This window comes from Ahaetulla prasina, chromosome 2 (genome assembly GCF_028640845.1).
Source record: "Ahaetulla prasina isolate Xishuangbanna chromosome 2, ASM2864084v1, whole genome shotgun sequence".
Classification (NCBI taxonomy): domain Eukaryota; kingdom Metazoa; phylum Chordata; class Lepidosauria; order Squamata; family Colubridae; genus Ahaetulla; species Ahaetulla prasina.
The window spans coordinates 258,771,370-258,789,690 of record NC_080540.1 but is presented as its reverse complement, the minus strand read 5'-3'; the positions used below and the strand labels follow the sequence as shown (position 1 = coordinate 258,789,690).

The window sequence follows — 18,321 nt, the reverse complement described above, 5'->3', positions numbered from 1 at the left end:
GTAGTCCTCTACTTACATTCATTTGTTTAGTCACTGAAAAAATGACTTATGACAGTTTTCACACAACCATTGCAGTAGCGTGATCAAATGATTGATATTTGGACACTTGGCAACTGGAATGTTTTTATATTTATGTATTTATGATGGCTGCAGTGTCCCAGGGACATGTGACCACCTTTTGTATCCTTCTGACAAGCAACATCATTGGGGGAAGCCAGATTCACTCAACAACCATGTTACTAACTTAACATCTACAGTGGTTCACTTAACAACTGTGGCAAAAAAGGTCATAAAATGTGGCAAAATGTATTTAAAAACTGTCTCACTTAGCAACATAAATTTTGGTCTCAATTGTATTCATAAGTCGAGGATTACCTGTAGTAGAGTAGTTTTCTTTACAGAATGCCTTGTTTCTAAAATAAGTAACACAATTTAATAGAATACATTGAATATTATAAAATAGAATAGCTAGAATCTTAGATTAAATGCTTCAAGCAATTTTCCTAAAGAGATTTTGCTTAGAAACATAACTAATTACAATGTACTGCAAATGAAAACATGGAGAATTTTTTTCACATGTTAAAAGATTAGTATTTCCTATTTTTTTCTAGAATGTTTTAGAAATAAAAAAATATATTAAATCAATTAATAAATAATTTTAAATACAAAGGAAGCTCTTGTTATTGAGTTGATATATCTTTAAAAAGATTTTTTAAATCACATTTTGAATTTCAATAAAATATTAACATAGGGATGAATTAAATATTTTATTTTTTTTGTCCCCATTGTTGGAATATTTTACACATTTATACAGCAATATCGCAGTGGCTCAGTGGCTAAGATGCTGAGCTTGTTGATTGAAAGGTCGGCAGTTCAGCGGTTTGAATCCGTAGTGCTGCATAATGGGGTGAGCTCCCGTTACTTGTCCCAGTTTCTGCCAACCTAGCAGTTCGAAAGCATGTAAAAAATGCAAGTAGAAAAATACGGACCACTTTTGGTGGGAAGGTAACAGCGTTCCATGCACCTTTGGTGTTTAGTCATGCCGGTCACATGACCATGGAGACATCTTCAGACAGTGCTGGCTCTTGGGCTTTGAAGCGGAGATGAGCACCACCCCCTAGAGTTGAATATGATTAGCACATAAGTGCGAGGGGAACCTTTACCTTTATAATTAATATCTGTTAAATTCAGTTTTGTCAGTTTATAACTTTGGATATAATTCGTATCCACATTTTTCCAAATACGCACACACCAATTTTCAGTTGTTCTCAGGAATTAGAACTGTCATTATTTATATAATGACAGTATGCTAAAAGTTATTGTCTTGGTATTCTGAATTACCATGCTTGAATTTAATAAAGGAATAAAGATAGTCAGTGAAGGTTTGCAGGTGGTCATTGACTTGCTGAGTTGAGAATCTTGTCAAGAGGACAACTTGTACAAATTGGATGTTGGTTGATCACTTCAGGATTATATCTTGTAGCTCTACATATTACAGGGCTGATATTGATGGGTGCATAATTTCAACACAGAAAAACTTTAATAGAAAACCACCTTTTTTGAAGTTGGGAGCTGGCCACAATATCCTTTACAAATAATATATTGGAAGGTTTAAGATAATTGATTAGGCTAGCCTTAAACTGGATAAGTATGCAAGTTCAGCAGGATATATTTGCTTTCCCTAATCGCTGTACTGTGTCACATGTTCATAATTGTTGATATGCTGATAACCTAACTCTTAATATTAGCAATTGGCTAGTCTGCAGTGACATCACATTGACCTGCAAAGGTAGAGATAGACGTTGAAGCACTCTGGTTACTATAGGTAGTCAAGAGTTGAGCAGCTGGGAAGCAGGGGGAACTGTTATGTTGGTATTCTGAGTTTTATGAGCCATTTTTGTTAAATTGAATTGCTTAAATTGATGAATACTTGCAAACAACATTCTACTCTGCTTCAAGCATAGATTAGACATTTAGTGAAAGGGAAGTTGTGCTATATGCCCCGTCTTGCTTCTCACACAATACTTGCTGTATGTTTTTAGTTCAGTATCTGCAGGAACTGTCTTCATATGAATTTATTGTAGGCGTTGCACAAAATTAAGGCACTGCATGGTAACGAACCCACCAGATATTGCCCTGAATGAAAATACATCTAAAGGAAATTTTACATTACATTAAAAAGGATGTTTGTGCTGTGGTAATTTCTATTTTACGTATAAGTAAAATCATTTGAGGCATTTTCAGAAGATCGGTGAAGAATCTCCATTTATTAGTCAGAGAGTAAGATGCAGGTACATTCCTTGATGCCCCCTAGTGAGTTTGGACTTCAGCCTTATGCGTGAAGTGTAGAATGCAAACATTTCTATTGTGGATTATCCCTGAAGGCATAGAATTTAGCCAGGTATATGGTGAGCTGTAGAATCAATTGGAAGATGTATTAAAAATGAATGAATAAAAGCGAAGTAGTTTAGGAAGAGAGTTGGCAGGAGGGAAAGTGAAATGTTTTAACAAAAGCATTGATGTTTTAAATGCACAGCAATATCATCTATTAATAATAAATGGTGTGGTATAGAGCAAATGTGCCAGAGTAAGTTATTGCAGTTTATGGATTAGGTCAGAGAAACAAGTAAGCAATGCAGATGGTGTTTGGAGGTTCAGAGACTTTCAAAAAGCATTTTCATGATAATGCTCAGGGTGAGGGGGTATTACTGAAAGGTTTCATTTCAAGAAACCTTTAAAAGAGGAATAATTGACAGAGCAACCCAATATGCAGCTAGATGGGATCATTCTCTGGAGGGAAATCAGCCGAGTTCTGATAATATTAGTGTTCATGAAGAAATGCATTTGCTATTCTTCTGTAACACTTGCAGTGATGTGCAATATATGTGCATATGGAACTGTCTGTAGTTGGGTTGATTGAGAGTTAGCACTTTAAAAGGAACATTACAAACCTGTATGTATTTACTCATTGAATTCACTGATTGGATTCCCAGATAAATGAGTGTAAAATTGCAATGCAAGAGTAGTAATTTTTTTCTTTTCACAGCGAAAGACCAAATAGTAAGCTTGTAAAGCTTGGCCTACTTTAAATTTCTACAGGCGAAGAATGGCTTCTTGTCATGTACAGAGTGAGATTACTCTGTCTTCTCTCTGTTGTAATAATAATAATAATAAATTACAAAGACAGAGCAGAGTAGAACTCTGTGAAAAGAGACTGTGAAAAGAGCCTTATGTTGAAGATCTCCAAAATATTCAGATATCACAGTTGTCGAAAACCAAAACGTACAATTTATTGACATCGCGGTACCAGGAGATGCCAGAGTCGAAGAAAAAGAACTGGAAAAAATTCTGAAATATTGCGACCTGGCCATTGAAACTATGTGATTATGGATGAAACATGTAACAGTGATACCCATAGTCATTGGGGCACTTGGTACCATGTCCAAGAATACATCAACAAATTTCAGCTTCCTGCAACCACCAGCGGAACTGCAAAAAACTGTGCTACTTGGAACATTGTACATCTAAGAAGGTACTTGGTTGATACTTAGGACACTGGCAGCAACCCATATCAACCATTAATCCCAGTCAATGGTATTTGTGAAGCATTTTTGAATGTTCAGTTGACTGAGTTTCATGTTTAATGAATAAAATAAAAAAATTACAGAGACAAAGCAGATTAGAACTCTGTGAAAAGAGACTGTGAAGCAGCCTTATGTTGAAGATCTCCAAAACATTGGGGAAGCCCAGGGAATCAAAGCAAAGGATCATTTGCTCCAGAAAAATCTCTTTCTGTATGGATAAATACATATATTCAAGAATAATTGTTGACTTTTTATTAGTGTTTCTTGGATTGTGCTCCCAATTTCTGGGATAATTTAGATGACACTGTTTAAATTACCTCAGTTTTTACATTTTTATTTCTTCAGTATAGCGGTATATTGTTATACTGAAGAAATAGAGTATCAAGACGGTATAACATGTGAAGGTCCTATAGCTGTCACATATTGGTATTATGATGGCTACCATGTGAGACACTGTCTGAAAGATAGATGGTGCTCGTAGACACTACTAAGCTAGGTGTCCAAAGCAAGAGACGGGACTAAGGTGAGAAAACTGAGAGGATTTCTGGGGGAGGGGACTTAGGTCCTCCAAGCTTTTTTATCTTGCAGGATTCAGCAGCTGGGAGAAGCTCATGTTAATTTTGCAGCTGCTTGGGAGAGAATATGGTGGAGGATTTTTAACACATTTAGTAATAATGAGGTAGTTTTAAATTTTCCCTAGCATGATCATGGAAAAAAATCCAGAGAGAAAAAAAGGAAAGGTTAGTTGAGAAGAATAAAAGAATGCTATTTTCTTTTCTATGTCATCTAAGGCCTTCCAGATATCTTGCTATTAATTCTCACCATTCCAGGCACCAAAGGCAGATAGCTTTAAATGTGATGGATAGTCAGTGTTTACTTTGGGAATAGCATAATAATGAGTACTTGTTGGAACATTATCTTTGACATCAACAATACTTAACATGTTAATCATTCACCTTTCCCATATTATTGTTTCAAAAGTGTTTGTTTTTATTAAACACATTAATTTTGGAACCAATCTGTTGCAGGTAGAGAAATGTGCGTCTTGAAAGAAAGGTGGTCATATTACCTTTCATGCACATGTGTAGTTGGGGCTGCAGTTCATCAATGGATGTAATTTTGCACATATTATTTCTATGGCAGAGGTTCTCAATCTGCCATCTCTGGTAGATTTTTTTTGAATTCTTCCCATCCTCCTTCCCTCCCTTCCCACCTCTTGGCTTTAGGAGTACCCATTGAGAAGAAGTTTTATCATGCCTAAAATTCTTGAAGTATGGGAATTCTCACTGGCATGGAAACAAATTTCCTTGCAGTTCTGATGTAGTGAAAAAATTGTGACTCGGTTGTACTCATGATTGAAAACTTTCATTTAAATTAATTTATACTACCCTGTTTCCCCGAAAATAAGATAATAAGCCCAATTGCACTAAAATAATCCCTCCCGGAAAATATTTAAACACATGAATAGCCACTCCCCGCCATTTCCTTTGGTTAGGGTTAGGGAGACAATGCTGGAAATCAGGTAAGATGGCAAGAGGATCCCCATCTTGCACCATGCACCCCAAAATAATAAGACCTCCTCGAAAATAAGGCCAAGTGCTTATTTCGGAGTTCAAAAAAATATAAGACAGGCTCTTATTTTCGGGGAAACACGGTATGAAATGTAGCAGTTGATATTACAAATTCTATTTATGTGAAAAAAGTAAAAGTGAATGTACTGGTAGTAATAGGTCTTTGAACATGGGAATTACTGAAATCTTTGCTGAAACAGGCTCCAACAGAACATAAAAATGATATCTTTTGGACATTCATATCGATTTGGTAATAAGAGCAGAATTCAAAAAAGATCGGATGGTCTCTCCACATGGTATCCCTTTGATTGATTTTTTTTTTAGATCAGAGATTCGGGAACTATGAAAGAAAGTCAGAACAATTGTGTGCTGAATATGTGGGATCATGTCTTCTCTCAGAAACTCATAACATATACATAGTAAGGAAAGTGAGTTTTTTAGATGGCTTTCCCCACTGCCCTCAGAACATGGAGCATATTCCAAAGCTTGTCCTAGTAAGGGGAATCTGGGAATTACATTGCTAAGTTGTCGTGAAATTTGGCCCAATACTACAGGATTGCCCCTCCAATGTTAAATCATCATTGGAAGCAGCTATTCTTACTCTTTGGGGTTTTGCTTTAAATTTTTCATCTCGGGCCTCTAAATGCAATTGGTTAAAATATGGGAATCAACTGTTTTGCTAACAAAACTACCATCATTTTATGAAATTGAAGAGAACATAGTTCAAAGTGACGTTAATGGGGAGAATTATGGCAATTAGTCTTGTGGCAAGATGGCGAGGCTGAAGGGATCAGCAGAAGGAAAGGAGAGATCTAATTAATCACAATTTGTATAATTGATCTCTCACTTTAGGTATGAGTGAACTTGCTCAGGATTCTTATTTTCTTTTGGCCGATGGCTTTTTCTGCTAAGCAGCATTAGTTTAATTACAAAGTGGATCCCATGTCTATGCTGCTGGAGACTGGAGTTTTTCAGCCACTAAAAAGTAGCTGCTCATTCATAGCATGTTCTCATTCTCAGTTTTATTGTATAGCACAGTGTTGGCGAACCTATGGCATGTGTGCTGGAAGCATGCACGAGATGTTTGGGTGCTGGCTTGCGCATGCACAATAGGCCGCCATTTTTCCGGAGTCGCTGGCACCATGCGTGCGACAGCCAGCTGACCAGTGCGCATTTGAGCACAGGAATATAAGGAGGAGCCGGTGAGGCTGCACATTCATCACGGGATGGTTTCGTGTGCCACTTCCGGCACGCAGGCTGGCACACGGGAATGCCAAAGGTTCACCAACACTGGTATAGCATATTTTCATTCTCAGCTTTAGTGTATTACCTGATTCTCCCCTTCTCTTCCTCAGAGAAATCAAGAGAAGAAAGGCTTATGCAACCAATAACTAGTGAAATCTTCTCCAAAGTATGGTTCCCTGGGGGATTGTGAGCTGACACTTAACATTATTCAAAAAGAAATTGTGGTTTTCTCTGGTAGAATAGAGAGCACTCAATTCTTGCTCAGAACCAGACAGTGTAAGCACATGTTTCCTTTCAAAGTCGCACAATCCTGGTGATGACCTGTGGCTATGCATTTGAGAGACAAAACCAGCTGGGTAAAACAGCTAAACCTCATAAGTGATTTGGACTGAAGAAATTGCTGGAAAATTCCAAACTGGTGGCACAAGGATGAATATGTGGAGCTAAAACAAATATGGTGTAGGAAGAGGAGAATGACGAAGACAGGAGGGAGAAAATCCCGAATGTAGTAAAAGCTGAGGGATGCTTAAATGTTCTTGGTAGTATCTGATAAGAATATTGTGTGCTGCCCTTCCTAACATGAATATTTGACTCTTCTTTAATTGACAGCTTCTGTTAAAAATGAGAGAGAACAAATATGAATAGATCAAAGTTCAAATTCTAACATCTATGTGGAGTTCTTTGGTCAACTCTGGGAGGGGCAGTCACTCCCTTTTTTTTTAGGGGCAATTCTTTGTGAACCATCTCAAGGCTCCTGTGAAGATACGTGGAATATAAGAGACAGGTTATGAAAATAAAGTAATCTTTAAAAGATATGACTTCATAAACAGTAAGGTGGATATGTAGAGAGCATTTGCTTAAGTGTTTTTCCTTCCTGAAAATGGGACTTGCGGAGGCCAAAAATGGGGAGTGTGGAGGCCGCAATGGGTGGTGACGCAGCCTGGAACAGCTGATAGGTGGTATTCTGGGAGGCAGATCCAACCACCAATCAGCTACTTGTGCTAAATCAGGCTGTGCTGAAGCTGACCAGGCTGTTTGCTGTTCGATGCAAGGAGGCAAATTGCTGGGGATAGGGAAGGCTGAAGGGTGGGGGCCGGTGGGTGGGTGGGGGCCGGCAACATTCGCTATATAAAGCACACTGATATTTCCACCCACTTTGGGGGAGGGGAAGTGCATCTTATACACCGAATAATACAGTAACTCTCCAGCTGCTCCGAACTGTGTATCCATAAATATCCACTGTCTCATCTAATGAGTCCTTTGAAAATAAAACAAAATCCATTTTGATTCATTCTAAAATATTACTAAAGTTTTATGGATTTTAGTTTTTAGTATTAATTTTAAACGGGGTTTTAATTTCTATATATTTTAAATTTTTTAGGCAAATTATAATAAGTTTTTTAATCTCGCATTTTATAAAATATTGTCTTATCTGTTTTTATTTGCCTGTACACCGCCCTGAGTCCTTCGGGAGAAGTGCATCTTATACACCGAATAATACAGTAACTCTCCAGCTGCTCCGAACTGTGTATCCATAAATATCCACTGTCTCATCTAATGAGTCCTTTGAAAATAAAACAAAATCCATTTTGATTAATTCTAAAATATTACTAAAGTTTTATGGATGAATTTTATATAAATGCATACCATTCTGGATATTTTTCATTCTCAATTTTTCTTCAACTTGCTATTCTTTTAAATAATTGAAGACTTTGTACAGGAGATTTGCTGCTAAAGTTTGGTGACAAATGAGAGGACTCAGCCTTGCATAACCTATTTATTTGCCTGGAAAATGTGTATTATGTAGACAGCAACTCACCAATATAGTTGCTTAAGTCACTGATCAGGTGATAGGTACCCTAATAGTTATGATTTATACTACCCTGTTTTCCCCAAAACAAGACATCTGATAATAAGCCCAGTCAGGATTTTGAGTCCATGGCAATAAGGCCAAGCACTTATTTCAGGGTTCAAAAAAATATAAGACAGGGTCTTATTTTCTGGGAAACACAGTATGGATAATATAAATCATAAATATTAAGTCATATTTTTCTGTCACATCGGCTTGGGATAAGTCTGAAGAGATGTTTACAATCCACTGAGATAAGAGTGCTTGTTTCCATTAGATCTTATGAATGTGATATATTCTGAAATGGAGTAAATTTATCATTATGTACATTGAAGACACTTCTTTTGTGATTCTGCACAATGAATACCCTCATTATTGGTATTTGGCTATAAACGCCAGCACAGAATTAACCATCGTGTCCCCTACATTTACTCTTAAGGAGCCCTACTTTTTAAGTAGGAAAGTTCTCCCTAAGAAGTTTAGCTGTTTTAAATAGTGGCATGTTGGTCTTGTAACTTTGAGAATAAAATAGTTGTGCAATAATGATTTGGAAATGTTGCACTGTTTGAATTGACAAACTTGTTCCTGAAATTTGTATAATTATATTGCTCTATTTTTAAAAATCAGATGCTCCTTTTTAGGACTTAATAGCAATAGCACTTAGACTTATATACCGCTTCACAGTGCTTTACAGCCCTCTCTAAGCGGTTTACAAAGTCAGCCTATTGCCCCCAACAATCTGGATCCTCATTTTACCAACCTCGGAAGGATGGAAGGCTGAGTCAACCTTGAGTCTGGTGAGATTTGAACTGCCAATTTTCAGGCAGCCAACAGTCAGCAGAAGTAGCCTGCAGTACTGCATTCTAACCACTGCGCCACCGCCGCTCAGTTTAGTCTGTTGGAATTTATATATTCCATGATACATACCAATGAACTGTCACGTGATGTGTCCCGTTCTAACTCTCGTTTCTCTTGTTTTCTTCGCAGATTACCATTATCTTTAAATCCTACCAAGACTGTACAGACCAGAAGGTGTATCAGGCAGTAACTGATGATTTGCCAGCAGCTTTTGTAGATGGCACAACTAGTGGTGGAGATGGGGACCCCAAAAGCTTGCGTATTGTGGAAAGAGTGAGTGGCAAATACGTGGAAATGCATGCTAGGTACATTGGAACCACTGTGTTTGTGCGCCAGCTTGGCCGTTACTTAACACTATCCATTCGCATGCCAGAAGAGCTAGCCCTGGCTTATGAGGAGAGCCAGGACCTGCAGCTCTGTGTGAACGGCTGCCCTTCCAGTGAACGCATTGATGACAGCGGGCATCTTCCTTTACCAGTGATGGGGCAGCTCCTTCCTTCTGGTGCTTCAAGTCACACCCGTTCCATATATACACTGGAGAGTGCAACCACCAAGTGCCATGAGAAGATGCTGCTGAAGGACATCTATTTTCATTCTTGTGTGTTTGATTTACTCACCACCGGTGATGCCAATTTCACAGCTGCTGCACACAGTGCCTTGCAGGATGTTGAGGCGCTGCATCCGAGGAAGGAGAGATGGCACATCTTCCCCAATAATGAGGGCAGTGTTCAGGGGGGAGAATTTGGACTTGGACTTGGACTTGGAGGCTTTCTGCTTCTTGTGTTTTTGTAGGATCCTCCCCTCTTTGGTGATTGTTGTAGAGAACAAAGTTTTAAAATATATATTGTCATAATATATTAAGAACATATATGTATATACCGTGTATATGAAGGGATGCTTTTTTGTCCTGGGACATCCAGAGGATTGTATATAATTGTGTTATCCTTTTTATTATGTATGTTGGATGTAATATTCTTTTGATTGTAATATTTTTTTGCTTTGCAGTTGGTGAAACATTTTATAATGTCCTCTCATCAGGACCTAATAGAAAGCACTTTATTTTTTATATATTAACTATTTATGTGTATCTAGGTAATATGTAAAGCATATATCCATCTGTACATATATCATACCCAGTATGCCCTCTAAGTATTGCCTAGCTTAATTCGTACACTTATAAGTTTTATTTGATTACTTTTCTTTCTTTTTTGCCATTCCTTTGGCCAGTTACGGCACACAAGAATCTAGCTAGGTAGATAATGTAGACCTAGGTCTAAGACAAGCCTAGGACTTACATTGGACCCTGGGCCAGTAGCCTCCCATTTCATAGGAATGCAGCAATTATTGGCCATTAGCCCTCAGAATTAGTGCATTCACAACTGCATCTTATTGTTTATTGATGCAGCAAATCTGTTTCCTTCCAAGAATTGCTTTTTAGGATTAAAAATTGTACTTGGGTTCTAATATACAAGTACAAAATACAAGTTTTCTACGAATTTCACAAAGGACACGCATAGAAAGCTGTGTCTTTTTTCTTTCCAGATGTATATGAACGAGGCCTAAAGACTTTCCAAAACTTTTTGGGACGGGCTAGGACTCAAATCTCTTTCATATCTATATGGATGTCTTCAAGTAGTTTGTATTAAATGTTGTGCCCTAAGATAGTGGTAGGTCTTAGTTGCTTAATTTTACTCCTAAACATTTTTGCAACAACAAAAGACACCATAAAAATTGGTAATTAGCATAATTTTTGAATTTTCTGAAAAGGAAAATAGAAAATTAAGAAAATGGATATTGTTCAGAAGGTTAGGACTACTTAATTATCATTCCTTTGTCAATTTTAGCAAGTTGCTCAACTGCAAGACTTTCTGCATTGGTCTAAGTACAAACATACACATAAACATTATTTGGGAAGTGTAAAAGACTGGCAGATTTATTGTAACATCAGTTTTGATGGACTACAATCTATTATATGATGCATCTGTGATACAAGCTGCAGTCAGCAAGAACTTAATGACACAATTAAATTCTTTGGGTGCCCAAATGCCATTTTGGTTTTTTTTTTCCTTTTGTGTAATTGAGAAGACTGTAAGTGTTCCATACTTAGTGTTTTATTTCCTATGTGAACATAGCTCCTTCCAAAACTTGTTAAAATTGTTGCGCTTAGGTCCTTAAAATATACTCTAGGCACAGAGAAATCTATATAAAATATTCACTGCTAGCTGAACAAGCATTTTTTACTCTCTTATTAGCAAAATATTATTTATCATGCTAGCAACTAGGCTGACAACAAGCTTGCTTCAGACCATTTCAGGTTAAATGTGATTTAAGGATTGCTAGAGTTTCTGGTTACTAAAAACACTCAGCTTTAGCTACACTTAATGAGAAGCAATTGGCAAAACCAGGTGTTAGGAAGGCATGGTGGTTCCTTGGACTGTGTAATGATACATGCTCCTTTGGACTTTAGTGGTTGATCTGGGAACGGGTTGCTATGTTTCAAGCAGGGCTTTTACCCAGCATTTGAGACTGGAAGGCCCAAAGATTGAAGCTGCCACCATCATTCTGTCCCTGGATTTAGTTGCATTGTCCTTCCATGTGGTCAGTAACTTTCATTGAAGTGGAAAAACATTGTACTACTGATTGGAATTGAATCCTAGTTATGCATATACTTCTAGCTTGTTTGGCTTGGATTCATGACATGCAAATTCTTGTTGAGCTTGAGTAAATCTTCCCTGTCTGCTTTAAAGTGACAGCACCATAATTATATAAGCTTTTACTTAAAGTCACCAAATACAAGCAAAATTGCTTGCTAGTTTGTATATTCAAAATGTGCCTGATGTCAGAGTATTAGGATGAACTTGAGGTTCCGTTTTTGTGGCTGAAGTACACAACTTCGTTTTTGCAGCTACAAAATGTTTAAAATTCTGCCTTTGGTCAGTTGTTAAGGCAATAAGGCAACATAGAATATGAAGCCAACCTTACTGTATTTCTCCCCCTGTCCCCTTTCCAGTCTTGTATGGACAGAGACATGATGGTCTTAGAATAGTTGAATTTTTTCATATTTTTATGTGCCAAGTGAAAAGGTATTTGTGGAAGAAGTCTAGTTAGACAAGTCTAGAATTGTAGCTACAATGTAAGCCCATTGTAAACAACAGGTGTATGCTAATTTTCTGCATTCCCAATTGTGCATACATGCATGTGCTGACAAAAATACACAACAAATAACTCAAAATTATGAAATCCAGAGTGGAATCCTCTTTTGGAAAAGTTGGCATTGGGAATGCTTTTTGCTTCTTGTCGTACTGTGCGATTTCTTAGGAAAATGTTATTCGCACATGTTGGTTCTTTCAAGTCAACCATAGCCAAAAGAACTTTAGTTCATGCCAAACATATGAATAGTTTGAAGCTAGTGAGTGGTCTCTGGGAGAAAACATATACTTAGAGGGAACACTGGTTTTCACAGATACTCCAACTGTTTCTTTTAGAAGGCTTCAGACTTATGGCTTGAGAAAAAGAATACAAAACTAAAACCCACAGTATGCCCGATATTTTGCAAACCGTTTTAGATGTGCTTCATGGCTATACTATTAAGTATATGTTTGTGTGAAAAAGAAAAGTGACCGTGCAGTGTATACTTTAAATTATGATAGAATAATAAAGTTACATATCATGCTGTGGAATGTTTGTGCCATTACTGACCCCTGCTGGTTGCCAGTATATAATAGTTGACAACTAGTAATGTCACTAAAGGTGTGTTCCAATCAAATCCAACAAATCTCCAAATTTTGAGAGGAAAATACAGTGCCTTCAAACAAAGCAACAGCTTATCGAGGCGAGACTAAAGCCCCATAGAGTAATTAAGTGAACAGTGAAGCCTCATGAATAATGTAATGGTTTGGGGTGCTGCAGACATCCAGACGCTGTGTCTGCAAATATCAACTACCTTCTTCCATAAAAATAAGGGAGTGGGAGAGACGTGGATTCAACTGTGATTGACAAGTCCATTTGCTAATTGTAGAATTAATGCCAATGTTGGAAGAGTTCTGTAGAAGGTTTTTAGTTGGGGGTGGAGGGTGGAGAGTCTAATCAGAGAATCACTGTTGACTCCTTTGAAGAAATAAATCGCTGGGGTGTTAGGCAAGGATGGTGAGGAGCGCCCATTGCAATGAACTAGTTCTTTTCAAGGGGCTTTAGGGGATCACTGTCTCCCTTAGGACAAACTTTAACCATTGATGAACTTTAGCTAAATGATGCTTATAGAAACTGCTCAAAAAATCTGCTTGAATTGTGTCCTTGAAGCAAGTGTTGAAGGATATCACTTTCTTGTAGCACGTTAAAATATTCTACTGTTGGTTTTGTCCTAATGAAAATAGTCATGTTTTAAGCCAATAAGCAGTAAAGAGCCAATACTTCACTTTCTATTGGTATAACCATTTTTGAACAAAACAAAGCAAAATTTTACCTAGTTCACTTTTTATTGGTATGATAACCTTTTTTTAACAAAACAAAACTTTACCATAAGAATTTCCTTTATACAAAAATGCCTGAACCCATCTCTAATTTGACAGGACTGTCTGATTGTGATTTTCTTTTTAAGTTATTGGAACTTTTTCGAAGAAGGTTCTAAAACTTGCAGTTTCTCTTCCAAGGTAAGTAGGTAAATTTCATCCCTCTAAAGGTAAAGGTAAAGGTTCCCCTCGCATATATGTGGTAGTCGTTCCTGACTCTAGGGGGCAGTGCTCATCTCAGTTTCAAAGCTGAAGAGTAAGTGCTGTCTGAAAACGTCTCCGTGGTCATGTGGCTGGCATGGCTAAATGCCAAAGGCACACGGAACGCTGTTGCCTTCCCACCAAAGGTCCCTATTTTTCTACTTGCATTTTTTATATGCTTTCGAACTGCTAGGTTGGCAGAAGCTGAGATAAGGAACGGGAGCTCACCCGTTATGCGGCACTAGGGATTCGAACTGCTGACCTTTCGATTGACAAGCTCAGCGTCTCTTACCCCTAAGCCACCGTGTTCCTTTTTCATCCCTCTACAGGTGCTTAATGCTCATTCAAATGAGTATGTCCCCAAAATTGACCATTTTGGAGTTTTGCAACCTAATTAATGAGAGCTAAACTTCTTGCCTTGGATTGAGCAAGCACCCTCTGAATTGTTCCAAGCCCCCAAAAAAGCTCTTAGCCAAAGCCTAATTCAGTACCCAATGAAATTTTGCAACCAGCAGGCTTTCCTCATCAAAACAGTTGAATGAATATGATACTCAATAGTTCTGATATGTAGAAAATAACTTGTGGCTCTGCCCACAAGCATCAGCTCTGAAGGGCATGTGAGTGAATCTATTCTTGTCGGCAGATTCTTGTCGGCAGAGCCATGAATTGCTTTCTGCATATCAGAAATACTTTTTATTGTTGATATATATATCAACATTGTTATCAACATTGTTAATATTGATTAAAAAGAACAATCTTCTCTCAAGGAAATCTTTCTTCTCCAAGGCTAGAATTCCGCCTGACATTTTTTCTAGCTGCATAGAGTACTGTTTCAAAAGAAAATGGAAGGCATTACACACTTCTAGTAGCATTTCTTAATTGATTAAAATAAAGTATGATTTGGAAAGATCAAAACCAGAACTAAGATGTGTAATTCTGAGGTTGAGGTGGTAGCTCCTTCCCTTTTAGGAAAATCAATTTACCAAAATGATATCTGATTGGCTACTATTTGTCTCATCTTACAGGATCATCTGATGCATTAAACTCAAAAATCCCCCAGTTAATTTCTCTCTACCAATAGAGAACATTCTACAGAGATGTGTGGGTCTATGCATGGGCTGTAATGCAGCAATGAAAAGTTTATGAAGGCCCTTTAGGACCTTAGGAAAAATTGCAGGTGACCACAGATTCGTGAAGAATCTTTCGCTTTGTGGATCAAATTACCTTTGCCATTACAAAACTCATGGTGATTGATTATGTATTGTCAACACCAAAGCTGGGGTTGATGGCCATCTTTTGAATCAAAACACTTGTGTCCAAGACCAATTGCCTCATTATGAAGTAGTTGCTATCATATAGGATGAATTACTTCCAATGTTTATCTATTGCAATAAATGATGGGATCAAGGGGTTAATATTTGAAATTATTTGCAATACAATGTTTTTGTATTTATGTTGCAGGTCTGGCTTTGATATATCTATTATAAGCTCATTATTGTATTTAGAGGAGTCTGCACGCATTAAAAATGCCACATTTTTCTAAAAGTCCTCTAGTTTAATTCCTAAAAATATTGCTGTATTATGCAACCTATTTTGCCATCTCTTGTGGATGTTTTCTGCAAACTGCCCTGGTGTTTTATGACTGGTAGGATGCATAAAGGTTCATGCATTATCTCTTTTCCAAAAATAGAGTATTTTCAATGCCTATATCTGGCAACATTAACCAAAATAACATTTAAACAGCCCAGCAATGTTTAAAGCAGTCCAGCAACAGCAAGTAGCATTGAAGCACTTTATAAAATTTCAATCCCTTGGGAGTCATGGACCCAGGACTTTGGATGCATTCTGTAAATTAGCCATTTTAGGTACCTTGGTTCAAAAATTGTTGCCCTATGATGCCCCATTCTGGCCAAGTAATGGAATGACAAATGTTAGTGGTATATAGATAGCAATAGCACTTAGGCTTATATACCGGTTCAGTGCTTTTACAGCCCTGAGTGGTTTACAGAGTCAGCATATGGTCCCCAACAATTTGGGTCCTCATTTTACCGACCTTGGAAAGATGGAAGGCTGAGTCAACCTAAGCGGGTGAGATTTGAACTGCAAAACTGCAGGTAGCAGTCAGCTGAAGTAGCCTGCAGTGCTGCACTCTAAACACTGTCACCTCGGCTCTTAGATATTCATCAATCAGTAAACTCAGTATTCAGTTTCACTTGAAGTCCGTCAGTTGCCTTCAGCATGGTTCAACAACATTGCAGGCATAAAAAACCGACATTACCAGAGGATGGACAGTCATAAAAATGTCTGAATAGGGTGATTTGAAGTTACAGTATTCATTTTACTGAAGAAACTGCTGGATTTCTCATGACAAGGCTGGTTTAACATTGTTAATAAATTGGGAATTTCTAACATAGGAATACAGCTTTATCTAGAATAAAGCAAGTCCATTCCCAAATTACAGTACCAAGATTTACCTAGATACAACATAATTCTGTTGGTCATCACTTTGGATGCTTCATAAATTGTAGAACCAAGTAGCACACCTTGAAAAATGACAGGATATTTATGCATATAAAGATTAATTAGGATTCCCATCCACAGTATCCTTCTCTGATTTCAACATTATTTAAATTTTACTCATTAGCATATCAAGTTTTCACTTTTTGCTCCACATATTGAAATTTAGTACGAGCCCTGTATTTTTTCCAAAAACTTTGCAAGTAACTGTTAATATAGGCTATCACATAACCGAAATACAAATGACATCTATTAAGCTGTTTATAATTTACAATATTTTTATAGCAAACATTAGTAGCATTTTAAAATAACTGTTCAATAAGGTATTCTGAGAATGCATTGCCTTATGCAAATTAATTTATTCGGTTTCCTTAAATCTGCTAGACCTAGTCTATAATTATATCTTCTATAAAAATATATTTAAATTGTATCGTTTGTGGAAAGCTATTGTGCTCAGAAGTATTGTTCAAAAATTCTTTGTGAAGAAGGCAAGAAAACAGCATTTTTTGAATTCCAGTTCCTTTGAGGACTTCTTTTATGAAGATATAAACCAGCTGAAAGAATGCAGAAATGAGTGAGAATAGTTTTGCTCTGCTTGATGATACTCCAACACAAGAACGTTACCATCACGCAACGTATACGCAACGTATATACGCCTGGTTTCATTGAAGGCAGATTTTACAAGAGTAATCAGAAGTTCCATCCACATGTCCTAAGCCTGTAAATTGGCCTTCGACAGACTGAAATAGACAATGTATCACCTCCATGTATATTATGTTAAGGGAAAATAGGTTATCTCTAAATAAATGTTTGCAAGTTTATCAGATGAGTGGAAGAAAACTTGTTTTTTAGTGTCACGAATTCACAGAATATGAGAATTTATGTTTATTGCCCCATTGTAAAAATACTTGCAGCCATCAACTTTGCACTCTATAAACTTTCCTCTTCTACCACAACCTCCCCCATAGCTGTAAAGAAATCTCCAAACATCTTAATGAAATGGGCTGTAATGTGATAAAAGCTCATGTCATAATAGATATTTTGGTAACTTTAGTTTTGTACATGACCACGTGTAAGCAGAAACATAATTTCATAATGAAAAATCAATAGTTTAGCAAGGACAACTTTGCTTTCTTAGCTATATTTGCACAATTAAACAAAGGATATGAATTTGAGCTGGCATTGATTTAAAGCAATGTTTTTACCTAGGGATCTGCTGGGAGGGATAAAAGAAGAGTAGAAGCCACATAAAAATGTCAACATCAGGTGCTGTTTGTTACAAGAAGAAAAAAGAAGAAGAAAATCTGGCATCACTTTGCTGTGCCATGGAAACAGTTCTATGCAGTTTAAACAATAAACTTTGTTAAACTGAAATAAAGATTACAAGTTCCCCAAAGAATCTTGGTAACAGCTTTTATATTTTTTTAATCCAGATCTTCCTTATAAATAAACAACTGTGAATTGAAGCAGCCAAGTCTATCCTTTTGCCAAACTAATAATTGAGGATATGAATATAAGCCTCTGAGATCCAATGTTAGAACCTAACTGCTTATTTCTAGACCTAAAAAGTTTTTTAAATAATTACCCAAGTAAATTGGTAACAGGGACTTTACACTTTTAGAGTGTAGCTTTTATTTGCTGAAATGCAAAATTACATAAGATAAATAAAATTGAATCAATAAATTTATTCTGATAAACATGCATGTTTTAGATTCAGAATAGCTTTGAATATGCTTTAAGACAATCCATCTTGGGGGCATATAAACATAAAAGAGATAATGGACATAATTGTCCAACCTGAGTCAAATGTCAGCAGATAAAAATTCATTTGCATGTAATCCAATCTGTAGGATTGAATTTTCTTTTTATAAAAGCAGACAGGTTTTTTTTTGTTTTCCTTTTTAGATTTTAATTATTTCATCTGAACTTTATTTTAAAAACTTTTTTTTAAAGGAAATGATCAGCCAAACCAATTTAGAAAGAAAAAG

General features: G+C 36.9%; 1 protein-coding gene across 1 annotated transcript in view; it reads left to right on the top strand.

Moving 5' to 3' along the window:
- Window positions 1-12,779, top strand: part of RGMB (repulsive guidance molecule BMP co-receptor b) — a 29,659-nt gene extending 16,880 nt beyond the window's left edge. Inside the window, exon 4 of the mRNA XM_058170138.1 lies at window positions 9,237-12,779. Within this exon, the coding sequence (XP_058026121.1) occupies window positions 9,237-9,899 (663 nt within the window). The 3' untranslated portion in view covers window positions 9,900-12,779. The remainder of the gene's footprint in view (window positions 1-9,236) is intronic.
- Window positions 12,780-18,321: the final 5,542 nt, after the last annotated feature.